Consider the following 19,747-nt stretch of genomic DNA (forward strand, 5'->3'; position numbering starts at 1 on the left):
GCTAAGAAAAGCAAGTGAGATGTTCTCTGTCTCCACCGGTATCAAAGAAATGATCCTGGAACGACTCCTTAAACCAGTTGAGGGATCATTTCTGGGAAAACTAGGATGAGTTTACGATAAGATTACACGAACAAACTGAAACCATGGATCAGAAAAAGAATAAGAAGATAATTATTTGGATAAAAGATTCTTAACTTAACTTAACTACCTAGTTAAACTCATACTCTGTGTTATATATATTATATACTCTTGTGGTAGTTTGTTTTGTTAAACTATTCGATGTATTAATTACATTTGTTTAACCAGCAACACAACATGTTAATTCAATGTAAAATAATATTCAGTGTAAACAAATGAACTGTTGAAAAAATAATAAAAAAAATAATATAAGTATTTAGGCCCCTAAAATATATATTGTTAATTTTCCTATGAGATTAAAGTTTGTACAAAATACTTTATCACGACATAAACAACGTCATTTTTGTTATTAACCTTTATTTAAACAGGTAAAATTATTTATTGAGACCCAGTCTCATTTTCAAGAGGGACCTGGGGGCAGCAGCAAAAACAGAAAGTTACGTACACAAAACACAAACAGTAGACAACACAGAACACAAACATTAAAGTGGAATTGGGTACAAAGTTGAAGTAAAATACTTAGACACAAATTTGATTTTTCTCCCTGATTTAGTACATGATACATGTGTTTTTAATTTTATTAAAATTGGACATAGCTTCATGATACCTCAGTACAGTACTACAGTACAACAGTATAATAGTACAACAGTATAATAGTACAGCAGTATGATAGTACAACAGTATAATAGAACAACAGTACAATAGTACAACAGTACAGTAGTATATTAGTACAACAGTATATAAGTACAACAGTTCAACAGTATAACAGTACAACAGTATAATAGTATAACAGCACAACAGTACAACAGTACAACAGTATAATAGTACAACATTATTAAAGTATAACAGTATAATAGTATAACAGTACAACAGTACAACAATATTATAGTACAACAGTATAACAGTACAACAGTATTAAAGTATAACAATACAACAGTATAATAGTAAAACAGTACAAAAGGATAATAGTACAACAGTACAACAGTATTATAGTATAACAGTATAATAGTACAACAGTATAACAGTATAATATTACAACAGTACAACAGTACAACAGTACAACAGTATAAAACATGTCTATATTGCGGTGACAGTTCAGCAGCTGCTACATTAACATCATCAAGTTTCAAGTCAGGCTTTAATTCAAGACGTTGACAGCACACGACAGATGATTGAACGACTCGAAGCGACTCATGGTTGATTTCCCATCAAAAATGACTCGTCAGTCGCTGAAATGAAAGTTTGACTCAGAGGTTTTCTCTTGTTTGTGACTCAGCAGCTCTGAGGGACGAGCAACGATGAAGTAACAGCAGGTAAAAATAACTGTGAGTCAACCAGGAGGTATTTGTACTACTACAAGGTCTCACCTGATCACGAGTCGATCACATTTCAGGAGAAACAAACTTAGTTCTAAAGTTCAAAAGGGTTGACGGTGAGTCAAAGGTTTTAACTTCTACTGTGATGGTGTGTAACTGAATGATTGTCAACATGTTTCCTTCACGAGACGTTCAAGGGTTTGAATCTGAATTTTTACAGCATCAGAATCAGACTTAGAATTTAAAAAACAACAACAATATATACTGTAGTAACAAGTATATATGTGTAGTATTGTCGAGTACTTGACTCTGGTGTTGCAGAATTTACAGACCACATGACTCTTGACGAAGTCATAACTGCTTTCATTTGTTTTCAAACCAAAATACGTCCCAACATCAGCTTTAAAAGCTGCTGGTGTCCACTGTATCCTCTTGTCCTCAGTCATCGCAAAGATCTTGCATCAGGATTTTATTCTTCCTTTTTTCGCTGTGGAGGACATAATGACCGCAGCCATCTAGAGGCCGGAAGTATAATTGCGACAAAAATGAACAAACACCGTAACTATTTGCATATTTTATCTTATTCTTTACTTAAGTGATTTATTTAAACTTTATTTAAGAAAACAAAAAAACATTAAAGAACTATTGTAAAAAAAGACTTGAAAGCTAAAAAGTAAAACTTCTGATACATTAATCGATAGAATATCAGAAAACATCATGATATTTAAGTACATTAACATTAACCCTAGGGTTAAACACTGTTAAAATATGCCTGTTAATTATAAATCGATTTATTTTATAGACACTTTAATGAAATTTAAAAGCTTAAAACCATAAAAAAATATATTTATTTAAATCCAAACCGATAAGGTGCTTTTTAAATATCGGTAAAATGAATAACGTGTTGTTAAAGTGTATCGACATTTTCTCACAGCGCAGTGTAAACTCCTCATCACTTCCTGTTATCGGGACTTTTGTGCGACGGTTATTAATATCCGCACAACTCCGGTCACCGGACACCAGCGGACGCTCTCGCACATGCATGAATGAACGACGCCACGAGAAAGAAATAGAGCCGAGCGTCATGATGAGTATATTTATTTCCTCCAGTCATTTACAAAACAGAAGCGACAAAGTAACATCCAACGATCGGAGAAAAACACGAGTGAACGACGTGTGAAGCAAGAACGGTTGAGAATCTCCGTCGACATTCGTTCGCAGTCGTCGGCGTAAAGAGAAACATCTGCAGTTTGATGTCGTGGATTTGTTTAAAAAGTGTCAAAAAAAACTGTGATTGTGCGACAACTTTATTCCTTAAATCTAACGCATGCAACAGAAACTACTTTCCTCGAGTTAAATAAACATGGATAAGTTCAGTTATCTATCAAATATACACGTCTCTTTCAAAATAGAATTCACTTTCTACAAATCTGGTACAAATGGAAGTTAAGAAATATCTACTTTTTTTTTTTCGTCGACTCTATTTACAGACACGCGAGGACGGGTTGATGTGAAAACATGCATTTTAATGACAAAAGTACTTGTGATGGTGGAATTACATGTTTTGTTCTGTAGGCTACGTCATGCTAACTATGCTAACACAACATCAAAGTCTTATCCTTAACAAACGTTTACATTGTCGGTCGTTGAAAGACCTGAGCGATGCTAACGTTAGCATTAGCTTCAATTCAAATGAAACGTGAGATTAGTTTTAAATATATTTGTGTACATTTGTCCAAACCCCTTGACTTCTGGGATAAATATTAAACATTAACGCGCCGATGTGTGGAAAATGAACAATAAATAAAAAAACAATTAAATACTTTTTTGTAAACGTAACAGCTTGAAAATGCTAATTTTAAAAACTTAAAAATGTCATGTTTTTCGTTTTTTTTATTTAATGTCACTGAGATATATATATATATATTTTTTGAGCAATTTTTAAAAATATTAAAATATCCTAAAAAACATAACATAAAAAATCTAAAAGTTCATTTTGACTGATTCAATTAAAGAATTTTGTCAGAAATATTTACTTTCTATTCATAATAAAACACAATTTGCTCGAACAGTGATAATAATCATTATATTAGATACCTTGAGCAAAACTTGTTCATATAAAAAATCATTTAATTTGTTAATTTCTGGGTATTTCTGTTCACGCTTTAGCTTATGTTTCTGTCAATCATATATTTTCTAATTATTAATATATTTTTTTTATAATTTTCTGTACCTTTTAAACGCCAGAAGTCTTATGAAAATGTTTTTTTTCTTGCATTTTTAATACTGATTAGTGACTTATCATTACTTTTATTCGTTTTGCTCAGATATTCTTGTTCTAACTTTCTCAATAAATATTTAATTGATATTTTAATTTCCTTTCTTGAACTGTACTTTCATTTATTATTTGTCAAAAAAACAACAAATCCAAAAGAGAAAGTAAACAGAGGTTGTGTGATGAAGTTTTAAATAACAATGTAGTTGTGTTAGTTGTAACACAAGAGTGTGAAGAAAGTCTTTGCTAATAAATAACAATCATATCAGTGACACAAGTGAAATCACAGTCTATAAATAAAATAACTTACAAACTAAACAATTAGAAAGAAGTTCAGTTGAAATAAATAAATGTTCAACACGAGCGCGTCGAAGGAGCGAAGGTCAGTCCACGCGTCGGATCATCTCCTCGTCGTCGTCGTACCGCGGAGACGTTCCCAGACACGGGTGTCGGCTTCGTCGTCCGATGATTCCAGACGTGAAGGTCCAGACGTCAGCATCCGACCGTCAGCATCCGACCGTCGCCGTTAACAAGGCCGTCGTCGTCACGAGCAGCAGCGCGGCGACGCTCGACCTGAAACCTACCTCACTCCCCTGGAGGACACGACAGAGAAGAGTCAGTGGATTCTAGTGCGTCCAAGTTAGTCCGGCGCTCACTCTTGTTATGAACGTACTGCAGTGAGACGACCACGGTTTCCATGACAACAAAGTGTGATGGTGTCACACACTCTTAAGTGGACGACCTTGTCTTGTCCTTGAGTTCATTAGTTTGACCAAAAAAAAAAGATAAATCACTCTATGTTGGCAGATCTTTTCCGATCATCCTGAACAAAGACTCTCCACTTTGTTGACGGTGCCTGAATGTTGATGAATGATGAGTCGATAAATCTCAATTCATTGATTATTTCCAAATCATATCATGACAACGAGAAGGAAATTATCTAAAAAAAATAATTAAAAATAAAACTTAGGTAATCTTGTGGGAATTAAGAATAAGGAGTGCAGAAAATACAGTATATCTGACATGTATCCTCTCGTCCTCAGTCATCGTCTCGAGGGATTTCATTCTTCCTTCAGCTGCGGAGGACGTAATGACTGCTGCCATCTAGAGGCCAGAAAGTTTGATTGCAACACAAATATGAACGAACTCTGTGAATATTCCAAAAAGGTAAAGCGATGGTGTCACACAATCTTAAGCTGACGACCTCTTCCTGACCTTGAGCTCAAAGATTGTACCTGAGGGCTGCAATGATGAGTCCATGGATCAGATTCGATCAATTTTCAAATCAAATTGTAACGATGAGAAGGAAATGATCTAGAAAAGTCGAATTCAAGCTCAGACAAGTTTGAAAGAGACGATGATGCAAGAAACACAGTCAATCTATCACATGTTAATGAAATAAACAAGTTTGTTTCCAGAATTTAAGATATTTCTAGACACTTATTTAATTTTTTATGTGATGTAGACTGAAACAACTAAAATGTGTTGTTGTTTTAATTAAAAACTGTTAAATGTCATTCAAGTCATTCAAGATATTGAAACACAAAAGAGTGTACGTGTGACTCTATTGTATCATCAGTGTGTATTTTAACAAGCGCTTTTACATTTAAATATTGACATTCGAAAATGATCTTAAGCTCCGCCCACTGAAAAAACTTTGTTGTTATGCAGATAAAATCTTGTTCACCATAACCACACCCACTCTGCTGTGATTGGTCAAGCATGGAGGTTTGTCACCGCGCCTCATCAATTGTCTCCACCGGCAAGGGACTCGTTGTATAAACAAAGCGGGGCGTGATTACAACTGGCTGGAGGAGGAGTGAAGCTATTATTACGTCATAATGGACTCTCGTAACCTCTCGTTCGCCCAGATTTCAGAGCAACTTTATAAAGTAATAAGTTGAAAACATGGTCATGATGAGGAACTTACTGTGTCTTGGAGAGAAGAACATTTACTACATGACACCAGAGTCGATGACTAGTTGATATTTAACTTATTGTCAGAGTCAGCATTTTTTCAGTGAAGACAGATTGAAATTCTCAGTCAAACTCCAGAGATTCTTTCCTTTAGGTTTTCCAGACGCTTTTGAATTTCTAATGTAACTGTAATAACTGTTTGTTCGATCATTTTGAATGTGTACTTTTTTTTTTCATTCGTTTATGGATTAATATGTTTCTAAAACACGTTTATTAACAACATCCACTTCTCAACGTTGCAATTTTGTTACAAAATCCAACAACTTTTTTCAATGGAGTCCAGGTTTATGTGCAACAGCAAAGATCAGTGTCCGAGTTAGGACTTTTATTAAACAGATTTTCTAAACCTACACACTTGGTTCTATCACGGCAAGACATTTGTGGCTCGAGGGTAGATTTTAAACGGCCTGAGAGGTTCATTACAAACTGTATAGTTCATCCCGGAGACTTTTAAAAAAGGGAACAAGTTTTATTGATAATCACATTTGTTTTCCTGTCCGTGAAGAAGTTTTTGTTGAACATTTTTTGATGAATGTAAATTCATGTTTTAGCTCTGGATGAAAAATGAAAAAATCAAGTCACAATGAATATCTCGAGCGGCTTCACCACCGACTGTAACCATTAAAACAAAGCTCCCCCCGTACCTTGCTCTCTGGGACGCCAGCTCCGACAACCAGCACCAGACCACTGCCACTATCACAATCATTCCTATGAAGGGGATGGAGAGAACAGGGTGCTCAGATGGATGGATGAACCTCTGGAGGAGAAACAAAAACGGAGACACACACACAGAGAGTGAGGATGAAAGGGATGATACGACGGATGAATTCAAATCATAAACATTCAACACACGATGGAGGAGGATGAGCCGCTGGTGTGCGACATTTACAAGCTGTGTGCGACGTCATGTCAACGCAAATAGACTCGGCGGGGATTTGTTTTGATATTTCTGTCCGTCCGCACTTGTAACTTGGATTCTTTTCTCGTTGTCACACACAGGCTGAGAGGTCATGGAGGGACAGAACCAGAGACAGTTTTGACACCACGCAGAGACGTCGCCGCACAACCACACAAACACACACTTGAGATCTTTATTAACTCTGGATTTAACTGCAGTAGCTTTCAAAATAAAACGTTGGAGTTAAGCTGCTGCCATTAAACACTTGAGTCTTTAGTGTCATTTATTTGTTGTGTAAAACTAAAACTAAAAAGTCCAAACAACGATGAACAAGTCGAGCTCCATTAGAGGAAAACGGTTTGACCTTGAGGTGAATTGACTTTATCCCTTGTGTTGTCTCAGGGTCAAAGGTGATCGACCTTTGACCCTGAGACAAGCCAGGGAGGTCGTTGACCTTTGACCCAGAGACAACACAAAGGATACAACAAACGCATTTGTTTTGGGGCCTTCGGGTCACGTTGACCTAGAGACAAGACAAGGGATAAATTATGAGAAATGTATGGAAGTATATCAGTGTCATCAAAATATTGAATTCATTCAATATTCAATTGTTGAAACTAAAGTTAGATTTTTTTTTTTATTATTAAAATGTTGTTTTCAACTTTAAATTACTTGTTTGAATTAAATAATTTGTATATTAAAATATTTACTTTGTTTTTAAATAATTGAATTCAATAATTTATATCCATAGGTTAGTTGTTTTGTTATTTTATATATATATATAGTTTAAACAATTTAATATTTTCATATTTTTATTATTATTATTTTATTTATATAAAATTAAAATATCAAACAAATGTTTTATCAATTTAAAAGATCAGCCTTTTATTAACAAATTATTGAATTCAATTATATAATAAAAACAAATTTAACATTTCAATATACAAACAATTATTTCCCCCCCAAATAATTCAATGCTTAAAAAAGCCTTTGAATTAAAAAATGAATAATAATAATAAATAAATAATAATAAATAATAAATATTTGAAATGTTATGATGACACTGATACACTTCCATAGAAATGTACTGAAACAAACTATCGGACCAAAAATAAAACAATATTTATATCAAGACAAAGTCGACAGACATTCGACGACACTTTCATTTGACGCCATAAATGTGAGACGGACAAGTCGACTCAACGGACGGAAGTGGAATCAGAGGATAAGTGTCGTCAATATTTGTGAGATATTTTATGAATATTCAAGTAGTGTTTGTGTTTCTGTGCACCTGTCCGACTCACCTGAGAACCTCCCGTCAGCTTCTGCAGCTCGGCCTTGCAGCGCAGGAGCTCGTCCTCTAGCTCAGCTCGCTCCCTCTGACTGCTGTCGTACAGAACCTGCAGCTCCTGCAGCTCCATCTTCAGACCGTCACACTGAGCAAAGAAAACCACAAGAAAAAACACCTTTTATCTGGTGCTTTAACTGATCTTCTTGTCCTTTAACCAACTCTTAATTTGTCTTTTCTGTCAGATTTTATTCATATTCATATTTCTTAACACACATTTAAATATTTAAATTCAAAATCTTTAATATTAATATAACATTTAATAATATACAACTAAATTAATCAAGCTTTTTTCTTCCATCCATCCATCTATCCATCCATAGAGGCTCAATGGATCAATTGCAACAAGTATTAGACCATCCATAAATCAGAGTCCCACATGCCTGTGTGAATCCCTCAATTATATGTGTCTTTTAAAAGTAAATTTCAATAAAAAATGTTAAAACAAATCAATTTTTTTAATGAATAAGTATTAATTTATTTCGTTTTATTTCTTTTTGTTTTTTGTCTTTTATGCGATTAAGTTTGATATTGATTTGCCGAGTCCCACATGCGTGTGTGATTCCCCCATTTTTAAAAGTGTATTTCAATAAGAAATGTTTAAAACAAATCGATGTTTATAATTAATATGTATTAATATATTTAGGTTTGGTTTAATCTTCTGTGTGATAAAGATTTTTATTTGATTTGCAGAGTCCCACATGCCAGTGTGAGTCCCTCAACTATTTGTGTCTTTTAAAATTTTATATCAATTAAAAAAATGTGTAATACAAATTATTAATTTTCAATAATATGTATTCATTTATTTAATTTTCGTTTCCTGTATGATAAAGATTGATATCGATTTGCAGAGTCCCACATGCCTGTGTGAGACCCTCAATTATACATGTATTTTTAACAAGTTTATTTCAATAAAGAAATGTTTAAAACAAATCAATATTTTGAAATAATATCTATTCATTTATTTTATTTTGTTTTTGTCTCCTCTGTGATTAAGTTATTTTTTTGCGGAGTCCCACACATATGAGTGAGTCCCAGCCTTCAAGACAAAATAAGTCATCAATTCGCTGAGATCGTACAAGTGAATCTTTTCCTAGTAAATTACTCTCGACTTAAAAAAGAAGTGTATATAATGATACATATATATTTACTAAAAATAACACATCTAGCTTCATGCTAACTGGATTTAGCTAAAGCTCCAATGATTATTATTAGAATAATAATATTATATTTATAATACAAATTTGTATTTATTTAGAACATTTATAAGTCGACCTCACAAATGGATAAAACTAAACTTAACCAACTAAACGTTATTTTGTATTTTACATGACGTAATTAAATCATTTTAATCCATCAGTCGTTTGGTTTCTATCACCTCTCTCTGAACCTGCGATGCCTTCTCCTCCGCCTTCTTCAGTTGATCCCTGAGCGAGTAGATCTCGCCCACGCCTCCGTTCCAGCCGGTCGGGGTCGTGGGCTTGCCGTCGAACGAGATGTTCTTCTGGATGGACGCGTCCACCAGGTGGCGCTGGTCGGTCTGCGCCATCGTCATGTAGCTCTCCGTCGTGACGTCGTCCGGGCCCGTCTCCTTGGCGACGCCCACGCACTCGTCCACGTCTTCCTCCTTGAGCGACAGGTAGACACTCGAGCTGATGGACAGAAACGGGTTTTGGAATTCTTAGTTTTGAGGGTCACACGACAGTGAAGAACATTGTGTTTGAAATATTTAGAAAACTACTGTTCTATCCATCTATCCATCTATCCATCTATCCATCTATCCATCTATCCATCTATCCATCTATCCATCTATCCATCTATCCATCTATCCATCTATCCATCCATCCATTTATCTAAGTATAAAACTAAACATTTTTTCAGATTAATAGAACTTTGTTTGTTGTCCATGTTCAATCCTAAAACATTTGCTTGTCTCTGCTGGTCGAGGTCTCGTGGAGGCTTTTGTTATCTCTCGTTCACACGTCTATTTATAACCTCGGGCTCAGTCACTCGCTGAATCTCACAGTTGGAGTTTGTGTACTTGTCATGACATTTTACATTTGCTTCCAAATGAGGCAACACATGATGTTAAAAAGGGCCAGAAAATTCCATATTAAGTGTTGTTTTACTACATTTAAAGCTCACTCCTGATTGGCTGTTGGTCTCCAGCCACACGTCAGAAACACGTCTGCTCCATGTGATATCAGAATGTTTGGGATCTGATCTAAGAATCTTCTAAGAACACATTAGGTGTTAAGCGAATGTTGTTTTCTACATTTCCCAAATCGAACTTTGTGACAGCGAAAGATCCTGCAAAAGATTCCTGGATCCAGACTGTTATTCAAACCAAATTGATCCCAGTTCTTTATGTCATGATCAATATGTTCCCAAGATTCATTTAAATAGTTATATGGAGATTTTCTACTGGTGAAGGAAATGACAAAAATTGAATTATTATTTACCATATTTTTCTGACTATAAGGCGCACTTTAAATCCTTTAATATTCTTAGACATGAAAAGTGCGTCTAATATGGGGTGTAAGAAAATTTCGATTCAATAATATATTGTGACATTTTTATTAATTCGATATTCAATAGCATTGTAACAATATTTTAAAAAAGAAAAAGGATAATTACCTTTTTTTTTTTACTTTAATTCAAAGTTATTTAATGGTTTATATTTCAAAAGTGTCTGCATTAAAGACAATCGTTTGAAGTTTTATTTTACAATTAACACTCACTATATTCACTGCGTTTATTCATTTGTGTTTATTCAATTAAACCTCTGGCCACTGGTTGGCAAGATTCATCATTTCCTCATGTGTCAAAGTAACAACAAAACCGCTGAAATGGCACCAATGAATGAAAAAGAAAGGAAACACCAGAGTGTAGCAGCTTTTAAAGCTGATGTTTGGACTCATTTTAAAACAATGTTTTAAAGTTAAAGACTTTAAAATACGAAGTCAGGCGGTTCTGTAGTATTGCTCCGCCAGTCTGCTTCTACATAATATTATGGTCCGTTTATAAATACCCCAAAATGGCCTTATAATCCGATAAATGGATAGAAAGATTGATTGATTGATTCGATGGATAGATGTAGTGCACGAATGCTCCTCCCATGATGCAACACTAATAGACTCAGGGACTCATTCATTCCTCGTGCTATTAGACTGTTTAATTCTGAGTTTCGTCCCCTGACTCCCCCCAAGACGACGAGTGAGCAGCCATCGACGTCTCACCAGGTCCTCTGTCTCTGCAGCAGCTGCAGTCTCTCCGAGAGACGCTGGTTGTCCTCCTTCAGGGTCTGACAGTCGCCCCTCAGCAGGTGACACTCCTCCTTCAGCAGGTCCACGTCACCTGACCAGACAAGAAGACGACGACGTCGTTTATTCAGACGACACAAATCAATCGACTGCACGTGAAACGTTGTTTTATTTTTTCCCCGGGAGGGAAAAAGAAGTTGAACGAGTGATGTGTGCAGCGTCCCAGAGTCCCCGCCGAGCATCAGCTGCACTGGCAGGAGTGATATCATGTGTTATAAGTGTTGCTCCTCCCCCTCGTGACTTCATGTCCCTGGTATCTCCACACAAACCCAGCTGACAACCTCATTTATGAGGCACAGTGAAGCCACGGTTTAAAATCTGAGAACATGAGGGAGGAGAGTTGTAGAGACAAGGATCTTTGACTCTCTAGTCTTAATGTTACTACTGAGTAAACAGTTATTGTCTGAGGTAGTGTTTTAAAGTATCTGTGACATCAACCATCTGTTGAGGAACTCGTGGTCGCCGCCATCTTGCAATTGCATTCTTCCTACAACACGCCCACCTTAGAGTCAAGTAAACCACGCCTCTTATTATGCAAATTAAACAATTAACGGGAATAAAATCAAAAGGTAAATGTTCGAAAATGAACGTGAGCTGAGGTATTGCGTTGCAGCCTACTCCCACTGCTCCCACTGTGTACACGGGTATGTGAATGGATGAATGGGTTTTTTAAAGCGATTTTTCTTTGGCAATGAACAAAAAGAAAGAAGCCCAGGGGCCGCGAGTCTGCTACTGCAGCTGCAACACAACAAGTTTTCTAAGAGATACTATGTAAAAATGACAAGTTGGCGATAGAACACGGGACTTTTGGGTCCAAAATTGTGTGATCAGACTCAATTTGAGTCAAATTAACCTGGGGATTTTGTTGTATTTAAAAAATAGTGAAGGTAAAAATGCTCCTAGAAAACAGTTATAACAGGGAATGAAAAACATTCTTGTTGACTGTCTTGTATTTCTTTTGTTTTTTTAGAAATGTGATCAACATTTACTCAACAAAGAACTAATTTAGATGTCATTTTTGTGTCTTAATACCTTCAAATAAGACCATTGTCTGGACTCATCAGTTGACACTTAAGACCATATTTACTTGAAATAGATTCAAATTATTTATTGGAACATTTCCTGTATTATTGGATTCTATGGAATTCTTCAAAAAAATATACAAGTTAAATAATTGGTCATTTCTTAATATGTTTGCTTTAAAACTAAATTTAAATTAAAGAATGAAGCAGATCCTGAATTAAAGCTCAATATTGTTAAATTATTATATTGATATTTATATGTAATTGGACCTTTGTTTGTTTATTTGTTTGTTATTCTTTCAATTCTGCTACATTATGTTTGACATATAAAGTTAATTTGTTATTCCTCTACATCAAAATGTGGAAGAGATACATATTATGTCAGGAGTACCCAGAGGAAACTAATGGAAACGTAAAAACGAGAAAAGTTGTGAAGACCCTGTTGATGTACTGATGTGCCCTGACAAACCATCCTCACCCTCTCTCCTCTCCACCTCCCTGCGCTGGCTCTTCATGTTGATCTCCGCCCTCAGCGTCGTGATCTCCAGCTCGTACTCCTGCGTCTCCTCGCTCAGGCGCTGCAGCTCGGCTCGCCGGCGACACAGCTCCTCCTGCAGGGAGGCGATGTCGTTCTCCCTCTCGGCCGCCGCGTCCTCGGCCGCCTGCTGCAGCAGCAGCACCTCCTCCTGAGCCGCCCTCAGGTCCTCCTGCGCCTCCAGCAGCTCGCTCTCCTTCTCCTCCTCCAGGCTGTCCATCTCCTCCTGCACCGAGCGCAGCTGGGCTGAGGTCGAGAGCAGAGGATGAGATTCATCTAAAGCTGATTTGATTGTTACTGCAATGACACTCGTTAGAAGTGAGATCGAGTCACTTCCTCCTTCTTGAAGAACTTTATCTAGCTGAGTTCCAATTCTCCATCTTAGCCCTACCCCTTCGCCTACCCCTTAGCCCTTTCCTTAAAAACGGAGTGTCAAGGTTTAATTGGGACAGCCCTACCACATTTATGCTCTTTGTTGCTCGATGCTTCACCATGGTCGCAAATCCCTACCATTTTGGGTAAACGCATACTCCTCTGTTTCAAGTGTGCCTCCGACCTCCTACGTTTTCGAGCGCTAGCTGGCCCTTCATCCAATGGAGAATTGGCAAACCCCTGCGTCTCACAGGCACGTAAGCAACGGAGGTGTAGGGCTGAGATCGAGGGCGAAGAGGAGAATTGGAACGCAGCCTTAGTATGCTAAATCCTCAAATTTTATCTTTAGAAAAATTGAAATAATATCTTTCTATAAATATGTGACGTGTTGATGAAGCTTCATGAAACACTGTTTCTATTTTCAGAGTCCACTAGATGTCACTCTCTGCTCTACAATCTATTGCTCTGAACAAATATTCTATTAAAACCTCACATCATGTTAAACCAGAGGGCGCCACCTACTGACCTCTGAAAATATGACAACGTTTCATGAAGCTTCATCGACACATCGCTCTTATGTGTATATTAAATGACTCAGGGCAGCACTAACGTTTCTTAATAATAGAGATGATGGTTCATGATGAATGTGACTTTCAAATATGCCAAATTTTCAAAACAACATTTTTTTTCATCTCATCCTGTTCCACTTAATAATTAAGAAATGGTATTGAATACATTTAGAGCATATATATATACTGTATATATAATATAATAAAATATATTATTAATTAATCTTGTTCAGGTAACCACAACATCAACATAATTTTTACAGATGGTTAAATACCTTGAAGATTTTGGATCTGGCGCGTAAACGCTTCAGCTTGATGAGCGCAGGCCAGTCGTTCGTCTTCCAACAGACCTGAAGTCGAGAAAAAATGATTAAAAAAACGTGTCAATAATAACAAAATGAACAAATACAACTGGTTATTTGAGCGATCGTGGAGCAAATATTCAGTTAAATACATCATCATCGACCTCCAACACAGCCTCATTTATTGTATCTTGTCACTTCCTCGCCATCCCAACATCTAACACCATTTTTGGTGATAAAATGCTCGATTTTTCTTCTCTGACACACTCCAGTATTACTCCTACAGCCTTGAAAAACATGGTTCCAATTAGTAAATGTTGTTGTCGACTATGTCCACAACAGAATAATGTCCATAGACGAGACAAGATTATCCGGTCATGGCGGTACTTAAATGAATTTAGTAGTGATACATGGTTAACGATAAGATATATAGCGATAGTGTAGTAATATGGATATATGTGTAGTATTGTCGACTGACTCTGGTGTTGCAGAATTTACAGACCACGTGACTGTTCACAAAGTTGTAACTGTATCCTCTCGTTCTTAGTCAACACCAAAATCTCGCTGGATTACATTATTCCTATGGCTTGGAGGACGTAATGACTGCTGCCATTTAGCAGCCACAAGTTTTAATGCAACACAAACATAAACATACGCTGTTAATTGTAGATAAATGAAGAAAAAAATACGTTTTAGTGATGTTCCGTCAGTAAGATTTGGGGCTAGATTGAGTGTGCGTGAGACGGCGTGCACGAGGGGTTTTACAGGTGAGTTCAGATTCTGCGAAACACTATTATGAATACATTTAAAATACATTTATTTTGGATGAAAATAACACCAAGAAATCCTAACGAGGCACCGAAATCTCTGCTTGCTTTTTGTTCTGGTAAAGTGTGACACGTCCTTCTCTATAGGTACTGATTAACAAATTAATAATGAAAAATTGATGTTCATGTTGATATTTTGATATTAAAGAGGCCAGTGTTTAAGATGAGAAAAGATAATGAACAGAGATAAATCGAACTGAAGGACAGGTTTGGAAAAAGAGGACAAACACAGAGATTCATTTAAAAAATGGAAAGACAATTTTACTATAAATGAAATAACAAATTGCATTAAAAAAAATTAATTACATTTCAGATTGTATACACCAAACAAAACAGGCAGGACTCCTGTGGGCCACAGAGTAGTTCCTTCCAGAAAGACCTTGGAACTGTTAGTAAGCAGAGGAGAAGACAAATGGGACGTTGATACATGGCTGTTTAATCTTCTAATTTAATGCCCAGAGAAGCGGACCTGACACCATATCAGCCTTTTGTAACGTGTGGGTCACGTGGAAGATAAAGTGTCTGAAAAGAAAAAGAAAAAAAAAGGCTTTTTATGGAAGTTTAAATAAAAGAATGAAATGACAAGGAAGAGGCGATGATTGAAAATGGCCTGTTATCTAGCAAATGTCCTCAGCAATCGTCAATCCGTGTTATTAGTATGCAAGAGAAGAAGTCACTTCTTCATCAACCTGCTGCTTTCGCTCGCCGAGGCCTTCAGACAATTAAAATGATACGCCGCTCATTAACCAGCCGGCGGAGATTCATAAGTCATCCCGTCAAAATGAAACATTTTAGCGCCCGAGTTAAAATGCTGCAGAGTAAAGAATGCGTGTAAAATGACTCCGATTCATATTTAATTATGATAATGCGTATTTACATTTGTGCCTCGGCCAGAACTGCTGCCGAAAGCAGCTTCAATCGAAGTGTACTTTCTATGAAGGACCAGCTCAAATACAAGAAGGTTCTTCATCAATTCAACCAATACGTCTTTTTTTTTTAGTTTCCTTATCATAAGGTTCATACTCAGTCTATGGAATGTTTCTTGTATTTCTGAATTTGTCATATTTAAAAGTGCTAACATGTTAGCAACATCAAATATTCATCTAACTGTCTTTTTCGATTTTACTCAACCAATTTTTAAAGGATGTTCTTAAAACAAAAATGACAATGAATGATGTTATTATTTATTAAAGCATTACACAGCACATTTACTCTGGTTATAGGCAACATTTGGTAAGATTGAACCTATTTAATTCTGGCTCCCCCCAGTGTTAAAACTGTTTCATTGCAATGCAATAGAAAGCACTGCTTCCTCAGTCTTCTCGCTACCAAGGTAAAAATTCAGTAAATTCAGAACTTGAGTTATTACAGTAATTAATTCAAAGTTTCCTCACAATAGGTGCAGTTGAACTAATAGCAAGAGTTCAGATCTGTGTCATGAGTTCCAGTTCGACTCAACCAATCTTGTTATGTTATGTTATGTTTCCAGCAACATTGCTCCCTACAGTTGGGCAGTTCCATCATAACAAAGCGCCCGAACTGGGAGTCAATGGTCTACTTACCAAACACAAAAAAGTTCTGGACCTTTTTCCATACAACTAAATCATTTTCAGGTCCGACATATCGTACGCCTTCTCAAAGTTTTTTTTTTTTTAAATGGCAGTTTCTCGTGACGTAACTCTCTGAGCGCAGTCGGTTGACCTCATCTTACTACGTGTCGGCTTGGCTCGCTTGGAAACAGGAAAACGTATTTCTAGAATAGATTATTTTTTGGCAGCATACACAGAATATTGGGTAGAAGCGAAGGGACAAGATCAGGATGGGCCTCATTTGCTTTTCTTGGACGGATGACAATATTGGAGAAGGCGTCTTCACTGACAGGATGACTGATTGAGATTCATATCCAAGGAGATCTTGGCTCCATTTTAAATCCTCTCCAAACTCCCAACTGAAGTTTTCCATTGTTTTTTCAGAGGTGGCGCTATGATCTTGTGTCATCTTTTTAGAACAGAATATCAGAGAATCTGTTCGACCCAAAGACAAACTGGTGATCGTTTTTCAAATCAGGTTGATCAGGAGGATTGGCTCTGTGGTTGAAGCTGGACTCACTGGTGACAGTTACAGAGAGGAGATCCTTGGACAAACTACAGCGAGCAGGGGGCAGATGGAGCACGAATGCTCTTTTCCATGATGCAACACTAATAGACTCAGGGACTCATTCATTCCTCGTGCTATTAGATTGTTTAATTCTGAGTTTGGGGGCAGGAGTGAAAATATGATTCTATTCCATGTTGATCTTTGTAGTCTTTTTCTTTATGTTTATCTTTAGTTTGTGTCATCTTGCACTTTGTTTTGTTCTTGTTTCATTAATCTATCGTCTGTGTTGCTGTGTGCTGGAAAAACAATTTCCTGAAGGAGACCTCCAGAGGATCAATAAAGCTTACCTATCTATCTATCTATCTATTTATCTATCCATCATATGGAAATCCTTTTTTTCGTTGTAGCTGTACTCAGAAAGGGTAAAAAAAAACAACAGTTTGGCTCAGATTTCAAACTTCAAAACTGGATTTCATTCAAAGGACCAAAACGTTTCTTTGTGGTGAACAACACATTTTAGGAGGCGTGTTAGTGATGAAACAAACGAGAGCCATCTTGGAAACCATCCAGACTCTTTTAGAACACAGATGGTACAAAGCTGACATTAATGTTTCGAAACCAAAGCAGGTTCTCACTCGTTCGACTTCAGGAGGGAAATCAACGAGACACGTTTTCCATCACTCTGTTGTTAACAACGGATCAACTTGACCCCTGAAGAACCGGAATCTGGAACGCTAACAGAACATTTAGTCACCCGTTAATGGCTCCCTTTTTTATGGCACAAGGGTCTTGTTACCGGTCGAGCAGAACTCGTTGCCAAATATACGTCTTATCATCAATCTTGTTTGTCATCACCAAAAATGTTCTGCGGGTCATAAGAGTGAGCAGGTCTGGTGACCTGGACTTGACAAGAGTTCACGACAGTGATCTGGTGATACTGATCCTACAGGGAAGACCCTTCATCTTACCAACCTACGATCGTCCAAGTACCCTTACACCCCCCGACCTCCCACCCCCACACGCCTCGCCCGGCTGCCAAAGAGAACAGCTGACGGGTCCAGGGACTTCTCATTGTGATCCGGGGGTCTGGAAGGTTCTCTCAGCACGCAGACAGCTGACCCCAGGAATTCCTCCGGTGCTAGCCAGACAAACAACCGATCTCACGCCGCCATGTTCCAATGACACACACGCTCGTAAGTGAACACACACACTCGCTGAGCTCACTGCAGCCTCATGCCCACGGGCTGAGTCACTGCTCGTGTCCCTGAACATTAAGCTCATCATTTCTAAGGTGTGATGTGATGCTCTGTTTGAGGCGCCCTCAGGAGTCTTCCCGAGTTTTTTCAGACTGACGTGAAAGAGATTTGCAGGGAGCTTAAGTCACTAGTTTTGTGTTCGGCAAAATACTCAGCTGGTTAGGAAAATATTCTTTCTCCAGGCTCTGTCTCAGTTTCAGCTTTAGAAAAATACAACTGCAATTGTTCCTTTTTAAAATGTGAATAGTAACACATCATTATGTTTCACTCTTCATCGGAGGTGGAGAACACAAGAAGCTAAAACCAGATCTGGAAAATATTTTTTGCCAGTACCTTCAAAGTTGAGGTCACAGTCTGAACAAAATGGTTTTTAACTGCCTTAAACTGTGACTCGGATAGAGATCTTAAGAATGGATTCTACAGTTTAAGGAAAGTTAAATCCAACAGTGTCTTTCCCAAGTTAAAGTGGCATCTTAGAAGGTCCGGATATCAACAAGTTCTACATTGATTTTGAGACAACCATCTGGTGGGCCATACAAAAAGACTCGGAAGGCCAGAATTGGCCCGCGGGCCTCGAGACATGTTGCAGTTCTTTAAATCAGTCAACAGTTGTTAAATATAGAAACAGCCAATGACGCATCCAAGCAGAAAGCAGGGATTACTGCTTATTTTTGGACTGGACTGTGCAAGTAAAAACTGCTCCCAGTATAGTCAGTACTAATGATGTTTACACCATGACACAAAGTGTCCAAGTCGCTTTGATAGTTGGCGGATTCTCACCTGTATCGCCATGGAAACCAACATAAGGCGTCTTAAATCACCGGCAATTGTTTTATTGTAGGCATATGTTTCTTCAAAGATGGTGGATCCACTTACAGATGCACCAGTTGGTCACTAATAATAAAGCACTTGAACCATCTGTGCGTATCAAGACAGACGCTGGGAAATCATGTTATTAAATGATGATATTATTATTATTGTTTATCACAACTCAAGCTATTTTGATTTCAATGGAAGTTACTATTTTAATCCACAATAAATCACCCACAACGGATTCAGCGATGTATGCACACTATTCTTTCTTGGCAGTCATCAGATCTTAGTTAATCGCTTGGATAAATTAAAAAAATGTAGTTTATTATTACGTTTTTTAAGGCTCCTTAGAATCAATACAACTTCAAAAAGAAGTTTTGGGTGGATTTTTGTTGATGATTGTCACATTAAAGGAACATTTTTATTTCAAAAGTCTGACCTTCTTTCCTACAAAGAGAACCAACAGGTAAGAAACGACCTTATAAAAACATCACAATGAGCTTAAACAATAATTATGCTTATTTTTCCAGTGGAAATTACCAGTCTTTTATATTTACAGTATATATAATAATAATAATAATAATAATCTCTATTTATATAGCGCCTTTCTAGACCAGGGTCACAAAGCGCTTTGACAGCCATTCACACATACATATATATATATATATATAAAAGAGAG

The 19,747-nt window shown here is 37.0% G+C and overlaps 1 protein-coding gene across 5 annotated transcripts in view; it reads right to left on the reverse strand.

The window, feature by feature from the left end:
• Window positions 1-2,536: 2,536 nt before the first annotated feature.
• LOC148073527 (uncharacterized) overlaps window positions 2,537-19,747 on the reverse strand; it is a 45,231-nt gene continuing 28,020 nt past the window's right edge. For 4 of the 5 annotated variants that reach the window (XM_087798178.1, XM_087798180.1, XM_087798181.1 and 1 more), the window contains exons 3-9: window positions 14,049-14,123; window positions 12,776-13,078; window positions 11,192-11,309; window positions 9,331-9,604; window positions 7,909-8,040; window positions 6,351-6,463; window positions 2,537-4,322 (exon numbers count right to left, since the gene is read on the reverse strand). In XM_087798178.1, coding sequence (XP_087654304.1) covers window positions 4,310-4,322; window positions 6,351-6,463; window positions 7,909-8,040; window positions 9,331-9,604; window positions 11,192-11,309; window positions 12,776-13,078; window positions 14,049-14,123 — 1,028 coding nt within the window. In that variant the 3' untranslated portion in view covers window positions 2,537-4,309. The remainder of the gene's footprint in view (window positions 4,323-6,350; window positions 6,464-7,908; window positions 8,041-9,330; window positions 9,605-11,191; window positions 11,310-12,775; window positions 13,079-14,048; window positions 14,124-19,747) is intronic. The other variant, XR_015712125.1, reaches the window with a different exon arrangement.

Source organism: Callionymus lyra, chromosome 8 (assembly GCF_982586985.1).
Source record: "Callionymus lyra chromosome 8, fCalLyr1.hap1.1, whole genome shotgun sequence".
Lineage (NCBI taxonomy): Eukaryota > Metazoa > Chordata > Actinopteri > Syngnathiformes > Callionymidae > Callionymus > Callionymus lyra.